Raw genomic sequence first — 15,376 nt, 5'->3', positions numbered from 1 at the left:
GTGTCAGCCTTTTGAGCCAGTCAACCAACGTCCTCAAGTTCATTTGCTGTGGGAGTAAGAGTTGGTGTTACAGGCAGAAGCCCACAAAGGCAGGATCCCATTCGCTCTAATACTGAGCGACATAAATTTACCGATGCCCTTTTCCGAGTGTTTACATCATGAGTTGGTTCTCTGAGAAATGAACCACTGATTGATTCCCTGTCCCTCTCCCTCTCGTGAAACATCTGTCTCCTGGTTTAATCAGGAAGCCCCACGGGACTCTCCTATTTATCAAGAAAATAAATTGGCTCCTCCTTTGAACTAATAATAGATAAACAGGACTGAGGCACATTTTTATAACTTTGTCTAAGCAATTAGGACCTATGATCTTATTCCTCTGGCCCATTTGTTTTTTAGGAAACAACAAACAAAATAAATCAGCTGCACTCCTGTCTCATAGTGACATAACATAAGACATCACGTTTAATGGGCTGGAACTGGAAAATTATTGTAGAGCCAGGTAGGTTAATCCAGCATGTTCGATATTCCTGGATCAAACCCATCAGGATGGCCAGCGCCCAAATCCCTCCCTGGCTTCTCCTCTATAGCTTCCCTTGCTAACACAGGCAACATAGTGAAAAATGTCATAAATGTTCTTTGCCTCAAAGGAGCTTTCAGACAACACCGATATCCTTAGGTGTTTTAAGATCACACCCTTGACACAACCTCATGGAAACAGGACAAGGGAAGGGACTCTGCTGGAAATAGCCCTTATCTCCTTCTTCCCACTGGTTCTCCTTTCCAAAGCCAAACAGCCTGTTCACGCTCAGAAACAGATCGTCCAAATGGCAACTGATTTCAGCATTTCTACATATGTCTTGCCCCATGAGCACTGGTTTTTAAAAGGATGGCTGGTAATACCTTCAGTCATGCATGACTTCATTATGTTCAGAATATCCAGATTACCAAGCCAGTTAATGATCTAGGAAGGTCTTTATCTTTTTCTCGATATATTTGAGAAAGGTTTTTAGTTCGGAGCCAAAGAAAGGAACTCAGGTTAACCATGAATGAACCAGAAAGCCAGCACAGCTGCTGTACCCAGCTCATCCAGATGGCACCTAGCACTCTGCATGTGCTCTCTGTACAGCTGAGTGAGAAAGAGACCGGGAGGGAGGACGAGAGAGGGAGCGGGGGAGGATCCACCGTCCCCACAGCTTCCATGGGGCACACCGTGCCCTTCCCCAGCTCCGAAGCTCTACAGAAAGCATGGAACACGGCTCTGCACCGAGGCCACACTCCCTCCGGGCCAACTCAGCCTCATTCCCAAGATCGTGTCCCTGGGCGTGTGGAACATGTAACGAGAAACAGTGCACACCCACCGTGAAGACCACCTTCAGGTTGTTGAGCATCTCGACCTCCTTCGGGAAGCCCTTGCTGCCCCATCGCACCAGGTAGTTCTCACTGTGGGAAGAGAAGTGGCAACCCATTACTGCCAGGGGCTCAACACGGATTCCCTCAAAATATTCGCCGAGCCACTGCTTTGCACGCCACACCAGGCTGGCTGCTGGGGACACCGCAGTGTTGGAGACAGACATGGCCCCTCCCTGCAGAAGATGACGGTCCCATCAGGGAGACAGACGTTAGACTTGCAGGGACAGAGAAGTACTGATGTGTGTATTTACGACCTCTTTTCCTCCCACAGATGCTAAGCAAATTCTGGCCCAGCTGCCTACTATTCTTTGAAGAGCAGCAGCTTTTCTGTGGGGTTACTGAGGGGCAGAAAGGAAAGGGAAATTCTTTTAGTGCAATTTGCTGGACATTACGAATGTATTCAGCTGTTTTCACTGCTGTGCTTTATCACAATATCACAATTGAGCTGCTTTGCAATAAATAAAATGTCCTTTTTTATTGTATCCCCCCCCCAAAAAAAAAAGAATGTATTCACCCTTTCCATTCCACTCCCCTTTTAAGACTGAGTAAAGTTTTTAGTTATTTTAAATTATCCCTTTGATGTAGGACTGTTTCCTTGAATGGAACATCACACTGTGATGGACCACTGAGGGCCTTAGCCATTATCTGAGATACGCTTAAGTAACTGTTTAAATGGGGTCCTAACAGCTATTTACATGCAATTGTGTTCTAAGAGAACTGTTCAGGATGCTGTGAGAATGTGAATCAGGAAAGCCTGGCCTAGTTTGAGAGGTCAAGGAAGTCTTTGATGAGACATGCAAATAAAGTTGGTCAAGAAAAGAGTGGGAAAGGGAAATTTTTCCAGCAAAGCAAACATGAGTACAAGCAACCTGAAGCAGAATGAAACATATACATCTAGAAACAGATCCCAGGGAAAGAGAAATTCGAGAGAGAGGCCAGTCCATGTAGGCCTTGAAGGCCATTCAAGAATTTTGGCTTGATCCCGTGGCTAACTAATTCTTATTTAAGGGTTTTATGAGAGGCAGTCATATGGTTCTGACAAACGATCATTAATCCTTTCACATCTTCAAGCCACACACCACCCTGTGCAGTTTATCCTGGTCCGTCCAGCTGTGCTGAAAAGAGAGAGTCTAGCTGAGGAGAAGCCAAGTACAGTTTGCCCAGTTGAGTCAGTAGGTTTTCTGTGACATCCAGGAGTATATAGTAGGTGCTAAATAAATGCTTATTATCTTGAATTAAAAAAAGCAAAATAAAGCTCAGAAATCAAGTCACCCCAAGAAGACATAATGAGAATTCAACAAAGTTAAGGGCAGTTGCATTCTTTTTAGAGATTTGTTCTGACTTCTGGCTTCTCTCTCCCCACTCACCCCTAGAAGATTAATGAGAGTAATCCAAGCAAAGTTCAAGGGGGAAATGGAACTGCTGACAAATGAACACAGCTTCGGATTAACCAATGGTTAAAACTCAATCAAGTTAAATGCACCTTATATTTTTTTTCAGTAACATTTTAAAATTTTAGTGAAATTTGCAGCAAACTAGCCAGGAAGACTTCATTTCCCCTCCCCAATTTTTAAGCGATTTCCCATTTGTTATTTCTGACCCGTCATGGTGAAATACGTGGGTATCACCCAGAACCTTTCATTACAGGTGGCAAGCCCCATCGAGAACCACCCTGCTAGGTCGAAGCAGCAGGGCCTCACAATTTTCTTCCAGGGGAAATAGAATCATAAATAAGGAAAGCAATTTAGAGGGCTGAGCGGGGTCTATCCATCCTTGCCCAGGAAGACCTGAGGGTAAATTGGGAAGGTCTACCCGGCACTAAGACAGGTGAGGCCTCCTCCACGTGGCACCCTCCTCAGAGGAAGGGTGAGGACCATTCCAACTCCTCCTCAAGCTCTTTCTAGAAATTAGCCTTGTACTGGCCCAATGCCTGAGCTGCTTTTTTTTTTTTTTGTCCTACAAAAATTTACCTTAAATCTTCCAAACCAGATTTCTTCAGACGCCCACTGGAATCTGACCATGACTCATCCCAACACTGGAATTCAGCCAAATTCTCCCCAATCCACATCTGGGCCACGCTGAGGATGCCTTAACTAGCCTGCAGCTCACTGTCGGTCAACCCTGATTAGGGCAGGCAAGAGCGGAGATTGGTTTCTTAGGGAAAGGGCGGAGGCAGTCTGACACCAGTAAGGCATCCAAGTTCCCCCTCATTTTTCTGTATCATGCCACTTCTCTTCTTTCTTTGCTTTCTACTTTTTTGCTTCTGCCCATTTTGTCCTGCTCCTCCCCATCCCTCACTCCCCTGAAGGCTGCCCTGTGTCTCTGCATGCTCAGAGACATCTCTCAGGCACGCCCCAGCAAGCACATCATCACTGTGACACATCAGGGAACAGGGCTGCTATCTCGCTGATCCATTGCCTCTCTCCCCAGAACAGGTTCAGGCCATCCATCACTTGGGCCAGCAGGCCAGGCACCCTTGCCAATCCAGTCATGACGAGTCCTCATGTTTTCTTAGAGGCAGGGAGGGTCCTGTTAGGGCTTTCAGGATCTTTGTCACCGGTGCCTTGGGAGCAACGGACAGGAGCAGCAAGGAGACTGCCACTCAGATCTTTCCAAGGCAGTTCTCAGGGAGCAGGAAGACGTGTTTGCAGTGTCCACTGGGGCCTAGCCCGGTGAGCTGGGCTGGCTCTCTAGTATTAGGGATTTGGTTTGCTATAAAGAATAACTTTCCACCATAAATGACACCTTAGTGAAAACCATTCAGGTGTCTGATGTTACTCCTAGGAAAAAGTGCCTTGGTGACAAGCTAAATTGGGGACCCCCCTTGCCTTTGGAGCCAGATGGACCCGGGTAGAAATCCCAGCTCTGCCACTTATAAGAACATGTGACTTTGGGAAAGTCACTTGGCTTCCTTGAGCCTCCTATTCTCATCCAAGTGGCACAGAGTAATGGAAGTGAATGCGGTCATATACAGGCCTCAGCTCAGCCTTCCGAGATGGACAGTCCCCTCCACGTTTCACAAGTGTCTCCAAGAGAGCCATCATTTCCTAAAGCCCCACATTCGCCAGCCCTACAGTCATTTCATGTCGTGGCGTCAAAGCTAGAAAGACATCATTTTCTCCATAAAAGCAGAAGATCATGCTCCAGCTCTATTCTAATGCATAAGCCAGGACCTCCAGTATAGGACCATGTGTTGGCCCTAACCCGATTGGGGGCCATAGTCAGTGGTCACCTGGGAGGAAGTATGGCCTGAGCCAAAAGCAGAGGCCAGGGGGACAGAAGTGAGGGCCAAAGTCTTTCCCTGGAGGTTCCCAAAGGTGCTTTTCCCACCTTGAGCTGAGGCACCTAGAAGTTCCCTCATTTCCTTCGTTCTCAAGAACAGTTCATTAAAGTAGTAATGATCACAGCCTCTTGGAGCCTGGGTAGCATTTGCCAGCCCTGGGCTTCATGTGATTTTTTTTTTCCTCATTAAAAGCTTGAAAGAAATGACCCTGTGAAGTTGGCATTCACATTGTGCATATGGAAAACCCAGAGTGAAGAAAAAGTAATAACCTGCCCAAGGTTGAGAAAGAATAAGTGCCAAAACTGGTTTGGCTCAGTGGATAGAGCATTGGCCTGTGGACTGAAAGGTCCCAGGTTCAATTCCGGTCAAGGGCATGTACCTGGGTTGCAGGCACATCCCTAGTAGGGGATGTGCAGGAGGCAGCTGATCAATGTTTCTCTCTCATGGTGTTTCTAACTCTCTATCTCTCTCCCTTCCTCTCTGTAAAAAATAAACAAAATATATTAAAAAAAAAGAGAGAGAGAGAAAGAATAAGTGGGGATGTCAGGATGTGAACCCAGAGCTCATACTCTTTCTTAGGCCACTGCTGCTAAGGAGGATACAGAGTTTGCACCATTCATTCTCAATTCCCATTTTAAAGTAGTTCTTTCTATTCTATCCAATGCTACCTCTCTGAATCTTGTTATTTCTGGTTGTCTTCCAGAAACCAGAACTATTTACAAAACCATAACCCAACTCTGGAAAAAAAGTGGTGGTAAGAAATACTCCCACCTGACTTCCATGCCCTAAAAAAAAAGTTATTTCATATTCTCAGTTAGGCTCAGTTTCTCTTGTGGGTGGGAATTTCTGCACAAGTGATGATGGAAAGAAAAGATGTTCGGTGGTCCACCAACTCCAGCCTTCCACATGCAGAGAAGTCAGGCAACACTGACCACACCTACCTTATGACAGCTTGCTTGTTGGGGTCATAGAGAGACATGAAGAGCTCAGAGTCTTCCCCAATTCTGCACACAAAGTTTCTCACAAAGACATAGAGGCTGTGAGTAGGGGATGAGGAGATCCGGGAAGACAATCCATAATCTGGCTGATCTTTTGACTGAGAGGTGAGAGGAAGAAAGAGAAAATTAGCCCAGCACCACTTGGGACAACAGAAAGATGGTTCAGGATATTGAGAATCACATAGGTTTTGAGCCCGAAAATTTCAGCAGTATTTTCAGCTCTACAACCCAAAGTTTCTGCAACCTGAGCCAAAGTCACTTGCCTACACTCTCACACTGCCTTGATTTTAACCTCTCTTGGCCTTGATTTTCCCATCTTGGTTTCCCACCACTGCCCCAACCTTCCTCATGAAATTAGTGTCATAAAAAGCACAAACTGTGAAAGAAAAAAAATTGCTTAAAGAAACGTCATCAAAACTAAAAACATTTGCTTATGAAATGACACATTTAAGAAAATCAAAAGGCCAGGCATAGACTGGGTGGAAACATATTTGCAAAATGTATATCTGATAAAGATTTGAAAAGCAAATTAGAAATTGCCTAGGGCTTGGAGATGTAGAAGGGGATGGATTATAAAGGAACTCAAAGAAACATTTAGGGTCATGCAACCATTCTATATCTTGATTGTGGTGTAGTTTACCCAACACTATGTATTAATAAGATTCATTAGACTAGTTTTAAATAAGTTAATTTTTATTGTGTGAAAATTACATCTCAATAAATCTAAAAATAAGGTTGCTTTCAAATACTGTGGTTAAAATTATTTTTAATTATGAATCAGATGTTAACCTTGAAAAGACTGCTTCCTTGAAATCTTTTGTTGGCTTCCTACCACACTTGAAATAACATCTTAGCCCTTTTGCATGACTCCTCAGGTCCTATAAGACCTGGCTCCTGTTACCGGCTTCTCCAAGGCGTTGCCTACACTCTCACACTGCTCATCATACTCCATCCATACTGGTCTTTCTACTCTTCAAACATTCAGAACTCAGTCCTACCTCAGGGCCTTTGCACTGGCTGTTCTCTCTGCATAGAACACTTTGTCCCTAGCTCTACCCAGGCCTGATGCCTTCGCATTATTCAAGTGTCATTTCAGATGTCACTGCTGAGAGAGCCTTTCTTCATGGTACCTTTTGAAATAGCTCCTGGTTCATTGATTCACATAACCCTAGTTTATTGCCTTTTAGAAACTTACCACCACCTGTAATTAATTGTTTCATTTGTTTATTTACTTTTTTACTGCCTTTCTTCTTTTCTCCTCTCTGGGCTATAAAGTTCTATGAGAACAGGAAATTTACTGGCATTAAACTACCTATGGGATGGATACAGAATGAATTACAGATCCCAGTACAAAACCACAGTAAAAAGTATGTGGTTACTGATCATCTCTGTCCATAGGGAAAATAGTCTGGTTAATTAGCCTATCATTTTAAGTTTATGATGTACTGAGTGCCTGCCCATCTTGGTCAAAGCCTGTTTCACAAAGCTCACCATTTCTTCCTTGATACGCTCTGTGATTTTCTCAGTTGCTTCCTGGTGTGCATGGAACAAGCTGATGACGCTGGTGTTATCAGGGTCCAAGATATTTCCATCTTCATCTCGGACAATCAGATCAAGCTCAAGGATTCTGAAAAGCAAAATGGGAGGGGAGTATAAATCACGAGAGGCTGAAGCCTTCGGGACATCGGTGAGGAGTTTCTACCAGAAAGTTCACCTGATTTCTAGGATCATAGACTCTCACAGAACAGCTCTACACCCACAGCCTTGTACATAGCTGGGAGTCACACTGATGCAGCACAGCCTCCTTAGGAGGGACTGTGGCATGTGTATTAATGTATATTTACTGAGATATTGAACTTAGAGAAACACCTTACATTGAAATGAGGATGTTTGTTGCAGCATTATTTGCATTAACAAAGTGTTGAAAAAAAGTGTCTATAAAAAGGTAATGGCCATGGGATGCAAGGATGGTATAATATTCACAAATCAATAAATGTGTGATATGTCACATAAACAAATCGAGAGATAAAAACCACATAATCATATCAATAGATGCAGAAAAAGCATTTGACAAAATGCCACACTCTTTCCTGATAAAAACTCTCAGCAAAGTGGGAATAGAGGGATCATACCTCAACATAATAAAAGCCATATATGACAAACCTACAGCCAACATCATACTCAATGGGCAAAAACTAACACCATTTCCCCTAAGAACAGGAACAAGACAGGAATGCCCGCTTTCACCACTCCTGTTTGACACAGTACTGGAAGTGCTAGCCATAGAGATCACACAAGAAAAAGAAATAAAAGGCATCCAAATTGGAAAAGAAGAAGTAAAACTGTCATTATTCGCAATGACATGATATTGTACATAGAAAACCCTAAAGACTCCATAAAAAAACTACTAGATTTAATAAATGAATTTGGCAATGTAGCAGGATACAAAATTAACACCCAGAAATCTATGGCTTTTTTATACACCAACAATGAACTCACAGAAAGAGAAACAAACAAACAAACAAAAACAATCCCATTTACCATTGCAACAAAAAAATTAAGATAGCTAGGAATAGACTTAACTAAGGAGGTAAAAGACCTGAACTCAGAAAACTATAGGATGTTGAAAAAAGAGATAGAGGGAGACATAAACAAATGAAAGAATATACCATGTTCATGGATTGGTAGAATCAACATCATTAAAATGTCCATCCTACCCAAAGCAATCTATAGATTCAATGAACTCCCCATTAAAATACCAACAGCATGTTTCACCGGCCTAGAACAAACTTTCCAAAAATTCATATGGGACAAAAAAAAAAAAAGACCCTGAGTAGCCGCAGCAATCCTGAAAAAGAAGAACAAAGTTGGAAGGATCACAGTACCAGACATCAAGCTATACTGCAAAGCCACTGTTCTCAAAACTGCCTGGTACTGGCATAAGAACAGACATATAGGCAAATGGAACAGAACAGAGAACCCAGAAATCGACGCAAGCCATTATGTTCAATTAATATTTGACAAAGGAGGCAAGAGCATACAATGGAGTCAAGAGAGTCTCTTCATTAAATGGGGTTCAGAAAACTGGACAGATACATGCAAAAAAATGAAAGTATATCATCAACTTACACCACACACAAAAATAAATTCAAATGGATAAAGGACTTAAATGTAAGATGGGAAACCATAAAACTCTTAGAAGAATCCATAGGCAACAAAATAGCAGGCGTATGTTGTAGCAATATCTTTACTGATACAGCCCCTAGGGCAATAGAAACTAAGGAGAAAATAAACAAATGGGACTACATCAAAATAAAAACCTTCTGCACAGCAAAAGAAACCATCAACAAAACAACAAGAAAGCCTAATGCATGGGAGAACATATCTGCCAATGTCATATCCAATAAGGGCCTAATCTCCAAAATTAACAGGGAACTCATACATCTTAACAAAAAGAAGATAAGCAATCCAATCAAAAAATGGGCAAATGACTTACATAGACATTTTTCAAAAGTGGACATACTGAAGGCCAAGAGACATATGAAAACATGCTCAAAGTCACTAAGTCATCTGAGAGATGGAAATCAAAACAACGAGGTACCATCTCACACCTGTCAGAATGGCTATCATCAACAAATCAACAAACGACAAGTGCTGGCGAGGATGCGGAGAAAAAGGAACCCTCCTGCATTGCTTGTGGGAATGCAGACTGGTGCAGCCACTGTGGAAAACAGTATGGAGTTTCCTCAAAAAATTAAAAATGAACTCCCATTTGACCCAGTAATCCCACTTCTAGGAATATATCCCAAGAAACCAGAAACACCAATTAGAAAGGACTTATGTGCCCCTATGTTCATAGCAGCACAATTTACAATAGCTAAGATTTAGATACAGCCTAAGTGTCCATCAGCAGATGAGTGGATTAAAAAACTATGCTACGGAGATCAACCAAAGCCATTATGCTCAATTAATATTTGACAAAGGAGGCAAGAGCATACAATGGAGTCAAGAGAGTCTCTTCAATAAATGGTGCTAGGAAAATTGGACAGATACTTGCAAAACAATGAAACTATAACACCAACTTACACCATACACAAAAATAAATTCAAAATGGATAAAGGATTTAAATGCAAGATGAGAAACCATAAAAATCTCAGAAGACTCCATGGACAGCAAAATAGCAGACATATGTTGTAGCAATATCTTTACCGATACAGCTCCTAGGACAATGGAAACTAAGGAGAAAATAAACAAAAGGGACTACATCAAAATAAAGAGTTTCTGCACAGCAAAAGAAACCATCAACAAAACAACAAGAAAGCCCACTGCATGGAAGAACATATTTGCCAATGTTATCTCCAGTAGGGTTTAATCTCCAAAATTTACAGGGAGCTCATCCAACTTAGCAAAAGGAAGATAAATAATCCAATCAAAAAATGGGCAAAGGACCTAAATAGACACTTTTCAAAAGAGGACATACAGAAGGCCAAGAGACATATGAAAACATGCTCAAAGTCACTAATCATCTGAGAGATGCAAATCAAAACAACAATGAGATACCATCTCACACCTTTCAGGATGGCTATCATCAACAAATCAACAACCACAAGTGCTGGCGAGGATGCGGAGAAAAATGAACCCTCATGCACTGCTGGTGGGAGTGCAGACCGGTGCAGCCATTGTGGAGAACAGTATGGCATTTCCTCAAAAAATTAAAAATGGAACTTCCATTTGACCCAGTAATCCCACTTCTAGGAATATATCCCAAGAAACTAGAAACACCAATCAGAAAGGATATATGCACCCCTATGTTCATAGCAGCACAGTTTACAATAGCTAAGATTTGGAAACAGCCTAAGTGCCCGTCAGCAGATGAGTGGATTAGAAAACTGTGGTAAATTACATGTACACAATGGAATTCTACGCTGCTGTAAAAAAGAAGGAATTCTTACCATTTGCAACAGCATGGATGGAACTAGAGAGCATTATGCTAAGCAAAATAAGCCAGAGAAAGCTAAATATCACATGATCTTACTCATATGTGGAATATAGTGAACAACATAAACTGATAAACAAAAATAGAACCAGAGACATAGAAGCATTGAACAGACTGTACAACCTGAGGGAAGGCGAGGGGTGAGGGGGTAAGAAATCAACCAAAGGACTTGTATGCATGCATATGAACAAAATCAATGGACACAGACAGTGTGGGGGGTGAGGGCTTGTGCTTGGGGGAGGGTAGATGGGGGAGAGGTCAATTGGTGGGGGTGGGGGGGTAGGGAAGGAGACTCATGTAATACTTTAAACCAGTGGTTCTCAACCTTGGCTGCACATTAGAATAACTGGGAATCTTTTTAAAATCCTGATTTCTGGGCCTCATCCTCTGGAAATTCTGTTTCTTTGTTATGGGGTGGGGCCACAACATTAGTAACAAAGAAACAGAATTTCTGGAGGATGAGGCCCAGAAATCAGGATTTTAAAAAGATTCCCAGGTGATTCTAATGTGCAGCCAAGGTTGAGAACCACTGCTTTAAACAATAAATAATTTTTAAAAAACTATGGTACATCTACACAATGGAATACTATGCTGCTATAAAAAAGAGAGAACTCTTTACCATTCGCAACATATGGATGGGCCTGGAGAGCATTATGCTAAGGTTTGCAGAGGCCTAATTTGAAGCTGCTTTTGCACTTGATGATGAGATGGAGGACCTCAGTTGTCCCTAGGGGAGGTGGGCTGATGGAGATTCTGAGAAGGTCAATAGCGGTCCTGCTTAGGCACCACTACCAGGTACCAGATTGGGGAAGCGCAGTAAAGACAAATAAGCCAGCCAGAGAAAGATAAATATCACATGATCTCACTCTTTTGTGGAATATAATGAACAACATAAACTGATGAACAAAAATAGATACAGAGACAGAGAAGCATCAAACAGACTGCCAAACTTCAGTGGGAAGGCAGGGAAGGGGAAGAGGGGTAAGAGATCAACCAAAGGACTTGTATGCATGCATATAAGTCTAACCAATGGACACAGACACTAGGGGGATGAGGGCTTGTGTTGGGTGTTGGGGGTGGCTGGGGAGAGGTCAATGGGGGGAAAGGAGACATATGTAATACTATATGTAAGACTTTAAACAATAAAGAATTTTTTTAAAAAGGGGATGGCTAAATAATCTGTGATCTGTGATGGAATTTCATGAAGCAGGATCTAAAATTTATAATATTGTTTTAATATGTTTAATGAGATATCTCAATGAGAAAAAAAAAGTATGGACAGATGCATACAGTGTATTTTATATAAAGAAAATCAAGCCAGATATGTTATCTGGGTGCATGTACATGAGTGACAATGAACAGAGAGAGAAGCTTGGACAAAATGCACCAAATTACCAAGACCATCAACAAGGGTACCTATGTGGAGAGATAGGGCCCTAGGACTAGGAGAGATGGAAAGGGGGGGTCAAAGGAAACATGTGCCTTATCTCAATTTGTTTAACGTTTTAATATGATATATGATTTGATATGATGTAATACAATCCTATATAATAAGAGGGTAATATGCAATTGACCGAAACTGCAGAAAGACTGGTCGTGATGACGTGCACTGACCACCAGGGGACAGACGCTCAATGCAGGAGCAGCCCCCTGGTGGTCAGTGCGCTCCCACAGGGGGAGCACCACTCAGCCAGAAGTTGGGCTCATGGCTGGCGAGCCTAGCTGTGGTCGCGGGAGCCTCTCCTGCCTCCACAATAGCACTAAGGATGTCCAACTGCTGTCTTAGGCCCGCTCCCCACAAGAAGCGGGCTTAAGCCATCAGTTAGACATTCCCTGGGGGCAGGCCAGGCTGAGAGACCCCACCCACTCCACCCTAAGTGAATGAATTTTGTGCACCGGACCTCTAGTATTTATATATAATATAAATGCAGAAAAGGTATTCACATATTATTTATTTAATAACTACTTGAACATAGTTGTTGGGGGCAAATCTCTCTTTAGCTCTCTGATTTCCAGGTCACACACTTTCTCCTTTGTTATTGATTTGTTTCAAGTTCATCTGCCATTCTGTTTGGCATCAATGACGACTAATAACAGCAAAGACTCACACAGCACTTGCAATGAGCTCACATCTGTTAAATGTTCTATGTGCATTAATGCAGTAAACCTTTACAACAACCCTTGAGGGAGATACTATTAATACCCCCATTTTACTGGTGAAGAAAGACCAAGGATATGGAAGCTAAATAATGTGCTCAACATCACACAGCTAGTAAAAAGGAATACTACATCCTAGTCTGCACTCTTGACCTCTATGGTATATGTTATAGTTGTTTAAGAGCAGTATTGGATTGGGGAACCCAGAGTAGGTTTGCAGAGGCCCAATTTGAAGCTGCTTTTGCACTTGATGATGAGATGGAGGACCTCAGTTGTCCCTAGGGGAGGTGGGCTGATGGGGATTCTGAGAAGGCCAATAGGGGTCCTGCTTAGGCACCACTACTGGGTACCAGACTGGGCAAGGAGAGCAAAGACAAATGAAGGAGACTAAACTTTCATCTATTATTTGAGAATCGGATTGAGAGGCACGTCTCTCATCTCATCCAAATGCAAACAGAAGGGAGCCAAGGTTCACCCGTTTGTCCACATTCATTAGGAAATTAACTTCCCACTAGATATGACTCATAATATTGGGCAGCCACTGTGCAGAACGGGCCGTGCTCAGGGGGAACAAACGCATTCAGCTAATGCCGAGCAGAGGCTCACGTGGCCTCGGAAAAGATGGAGCATCGCCCATACATAATTTAATGCCAAGATCTCTCCAGCTCTTTCTCTTCAAAATTTATCAAAGTGGATTCAGTTCTAAAATGTATGAATAAAACATCCTTCCAGGTGCAGCTACCCTGGGTGTGGAGGGGTCACTTGAGGATTCCTCCCTCACTCTTTGGACACAGAGAGCCAATCCATTGCCAATCTCACTTGAAGCTGGGAGCTTTAGTAGTCGAGGGGCAGGGCTGCCTGGAGTCCCACGACTCAGCATCAGGAGGGCTGCCCCCCACAGGACAGCAGACCATTGTTTTGGAGAACTGACCATTTTGACATTTCCTGTTAGGGGGTGGCCCCAGTGCTCTCTTCTGTTCAAGAAAGTGAACCCAAGATGAAGGTGAGGGAAGAAGCCCCCACTGTATGCATTTTTCTAAAAATAAAAATAAAAATTTAAGATAAAGAAAACAGAAATGGCTCCTTCTGTGGTTTCCCATTGCCCCCTGGACAAATGCAAACTTCTCCACTTGGCTCTCAGGCCCTCAAGGTTCTGGTCCATCTACCTTCCTCTCCCTGTTCATGTTCATCTCACAGCTCTTCTTGCATATTCATTCTCTCTCTCTCTCTCTCTCTCTCTCTCTCTCTCTCTCTCTCTCTCTCTCTCTCTCTCTCTCCCTCTCTCTCCCCCTCCCTCCCTGTCTCCTGCAATTCTTCACTGAATAATTCCTACTAGTCTTGTTAGATTCCGAGCTATCACACCCTGCCCTGCCTCCCACCCCGGCCTCCTCCCACCTTCTCGCTCATGCTTCCTCCTCTCAAGCAATGCATGACTTATTACTCAGATGTCTGTTTCTCTCTCTCTCTCTCTCTCTCTCTCTCTCTCTCTCTCTCTCTCTCTCTCTCTCTCTTTCTCTCTCTCTCTTTCTCTTTCTCTTTCTCTCTCTCTCCAATCTACATGGTCCTTGGGAGGCAGTAGAATGTAGTGGTTAAGCGCTGAACTCTGGAATCAAGCATCCTGGTTCAAATGCCAGAGCACTTTGGGCAAAATGACCTAATCATCTGAGAAATGGGGACCTGTCCTGACACTTAAATGAGTTAATACATGGAACGTGCCTAAAACAGTGCCTGGCAGATAGCAAGCGCTCAGTAGATCATCATTAGTCCTCCTTGCTGGCTTTTTGTTGTTGTGAAATATGTATAAAGGATGCATTTTATATATGTCCTTGGGGCCACTTTGGTGCTCAACAAAATTTTCTCAGTGCAGGAATGGAGTAAGTTGGGGAGGAAATGGGCTGATTTTGGTCACTCTGTGGGCACTCAGTACCCGGTCATGCTTCCCTGACCTCACAGCCACACTCTAGCCAGAGGTCCAGCCTTCTGACTCTCAGGAGGCCACTCGCCGCACCCCAGATCAGAGCTCTGAGTCGATACTAATTCAAGGTGCACCATTCTCTCTCACTTTCAGCTGAAGTCATTGGGGAAGGGAGGCGAAGCAAGGGGCCCCTCAGCTCAGGGCCTCAGTCTCTAAGGGTATCTCTCACTTCCCCAAAGGGAACTGCATGAAACTAAAAGCACAGGGCTTGCTGGGCCATGCCGCGGAAGGGAGGCCGATGGAGGGACGGCCTGTTCTCTCCCCTTTCTTCCATCACCATCACTCATGCACTCCTTCAGTGACGACTCACTGAGCACCTACTGTGTGCAGACCCTGTCCCTGGCACACAGCCATGAGTTAGACAGTTGCTGTCTTGGAGGAGCCTCCAGCACAGTGGGAGAGACAGGCCAGAAGGGAGGCAACTACTGTTCCGGAGGCCCAGGGTCTACAAGAGCCCCTAACCCAGGAAAGGCTTCCCATGAGCCAGACCGTTCCTTCCATCCTTGGTCCTTTATCTCAGGAGCCTCCAGGAGGACACAACAACTGAAAGTCACAGA

At 43.5% G+C, this 15,376-nt stretch overlaps 1 protein-coding gene across 2 annotated transcripts in view; it reads right to left on the bottom strand.

Annotated features, from left to right (window-relative positions):
* Positions 1-15,376, bottom strand: part of DOCK2 (dedicator of cytokinesis 2) — a 374,023-nt gene that overhangs the window by 327,793 nt on the left and 30,854 nt on the right. For both annotated transcript variants that reach the window (XM_081091711.1, XM_081091712.1), the window contains exons 7-9: positions 7,183-7,318; positions 5,635-5,789; positions 1,359-1,440 (exon numbers count right to left, since the gene is read on the bottom strand). In XM_081091711.1, the coding sequence (XP_080947837.1) occupies positions 1,359-1,440; positions 5,635-5,789; positions 7,183-7,318 (373 nt within the window). The remainder of the gene's footprint in view (positions 1-1,358; positions 1,441-5,634; positions 5,790-7,182; positions 7,319-15,376) is intronic.

The sequence above is a fragment of the Myotis nattereri genome (genome assembly GCF_964212035.1).
Source record: "Myotis nattereri genome assembly, chromosome: 5".
NCBI classification, from domain to species: Eukaryota; Metazoa; Chordata; class Mammalia; order Chiroptera; family Vespertilionidae; genus Myotis; species Myotis nattereri.
Note: the sequence above shows the minus strand (reverse complement) of the source record. Positions and strands in the feature narration are given on the sequence as shown.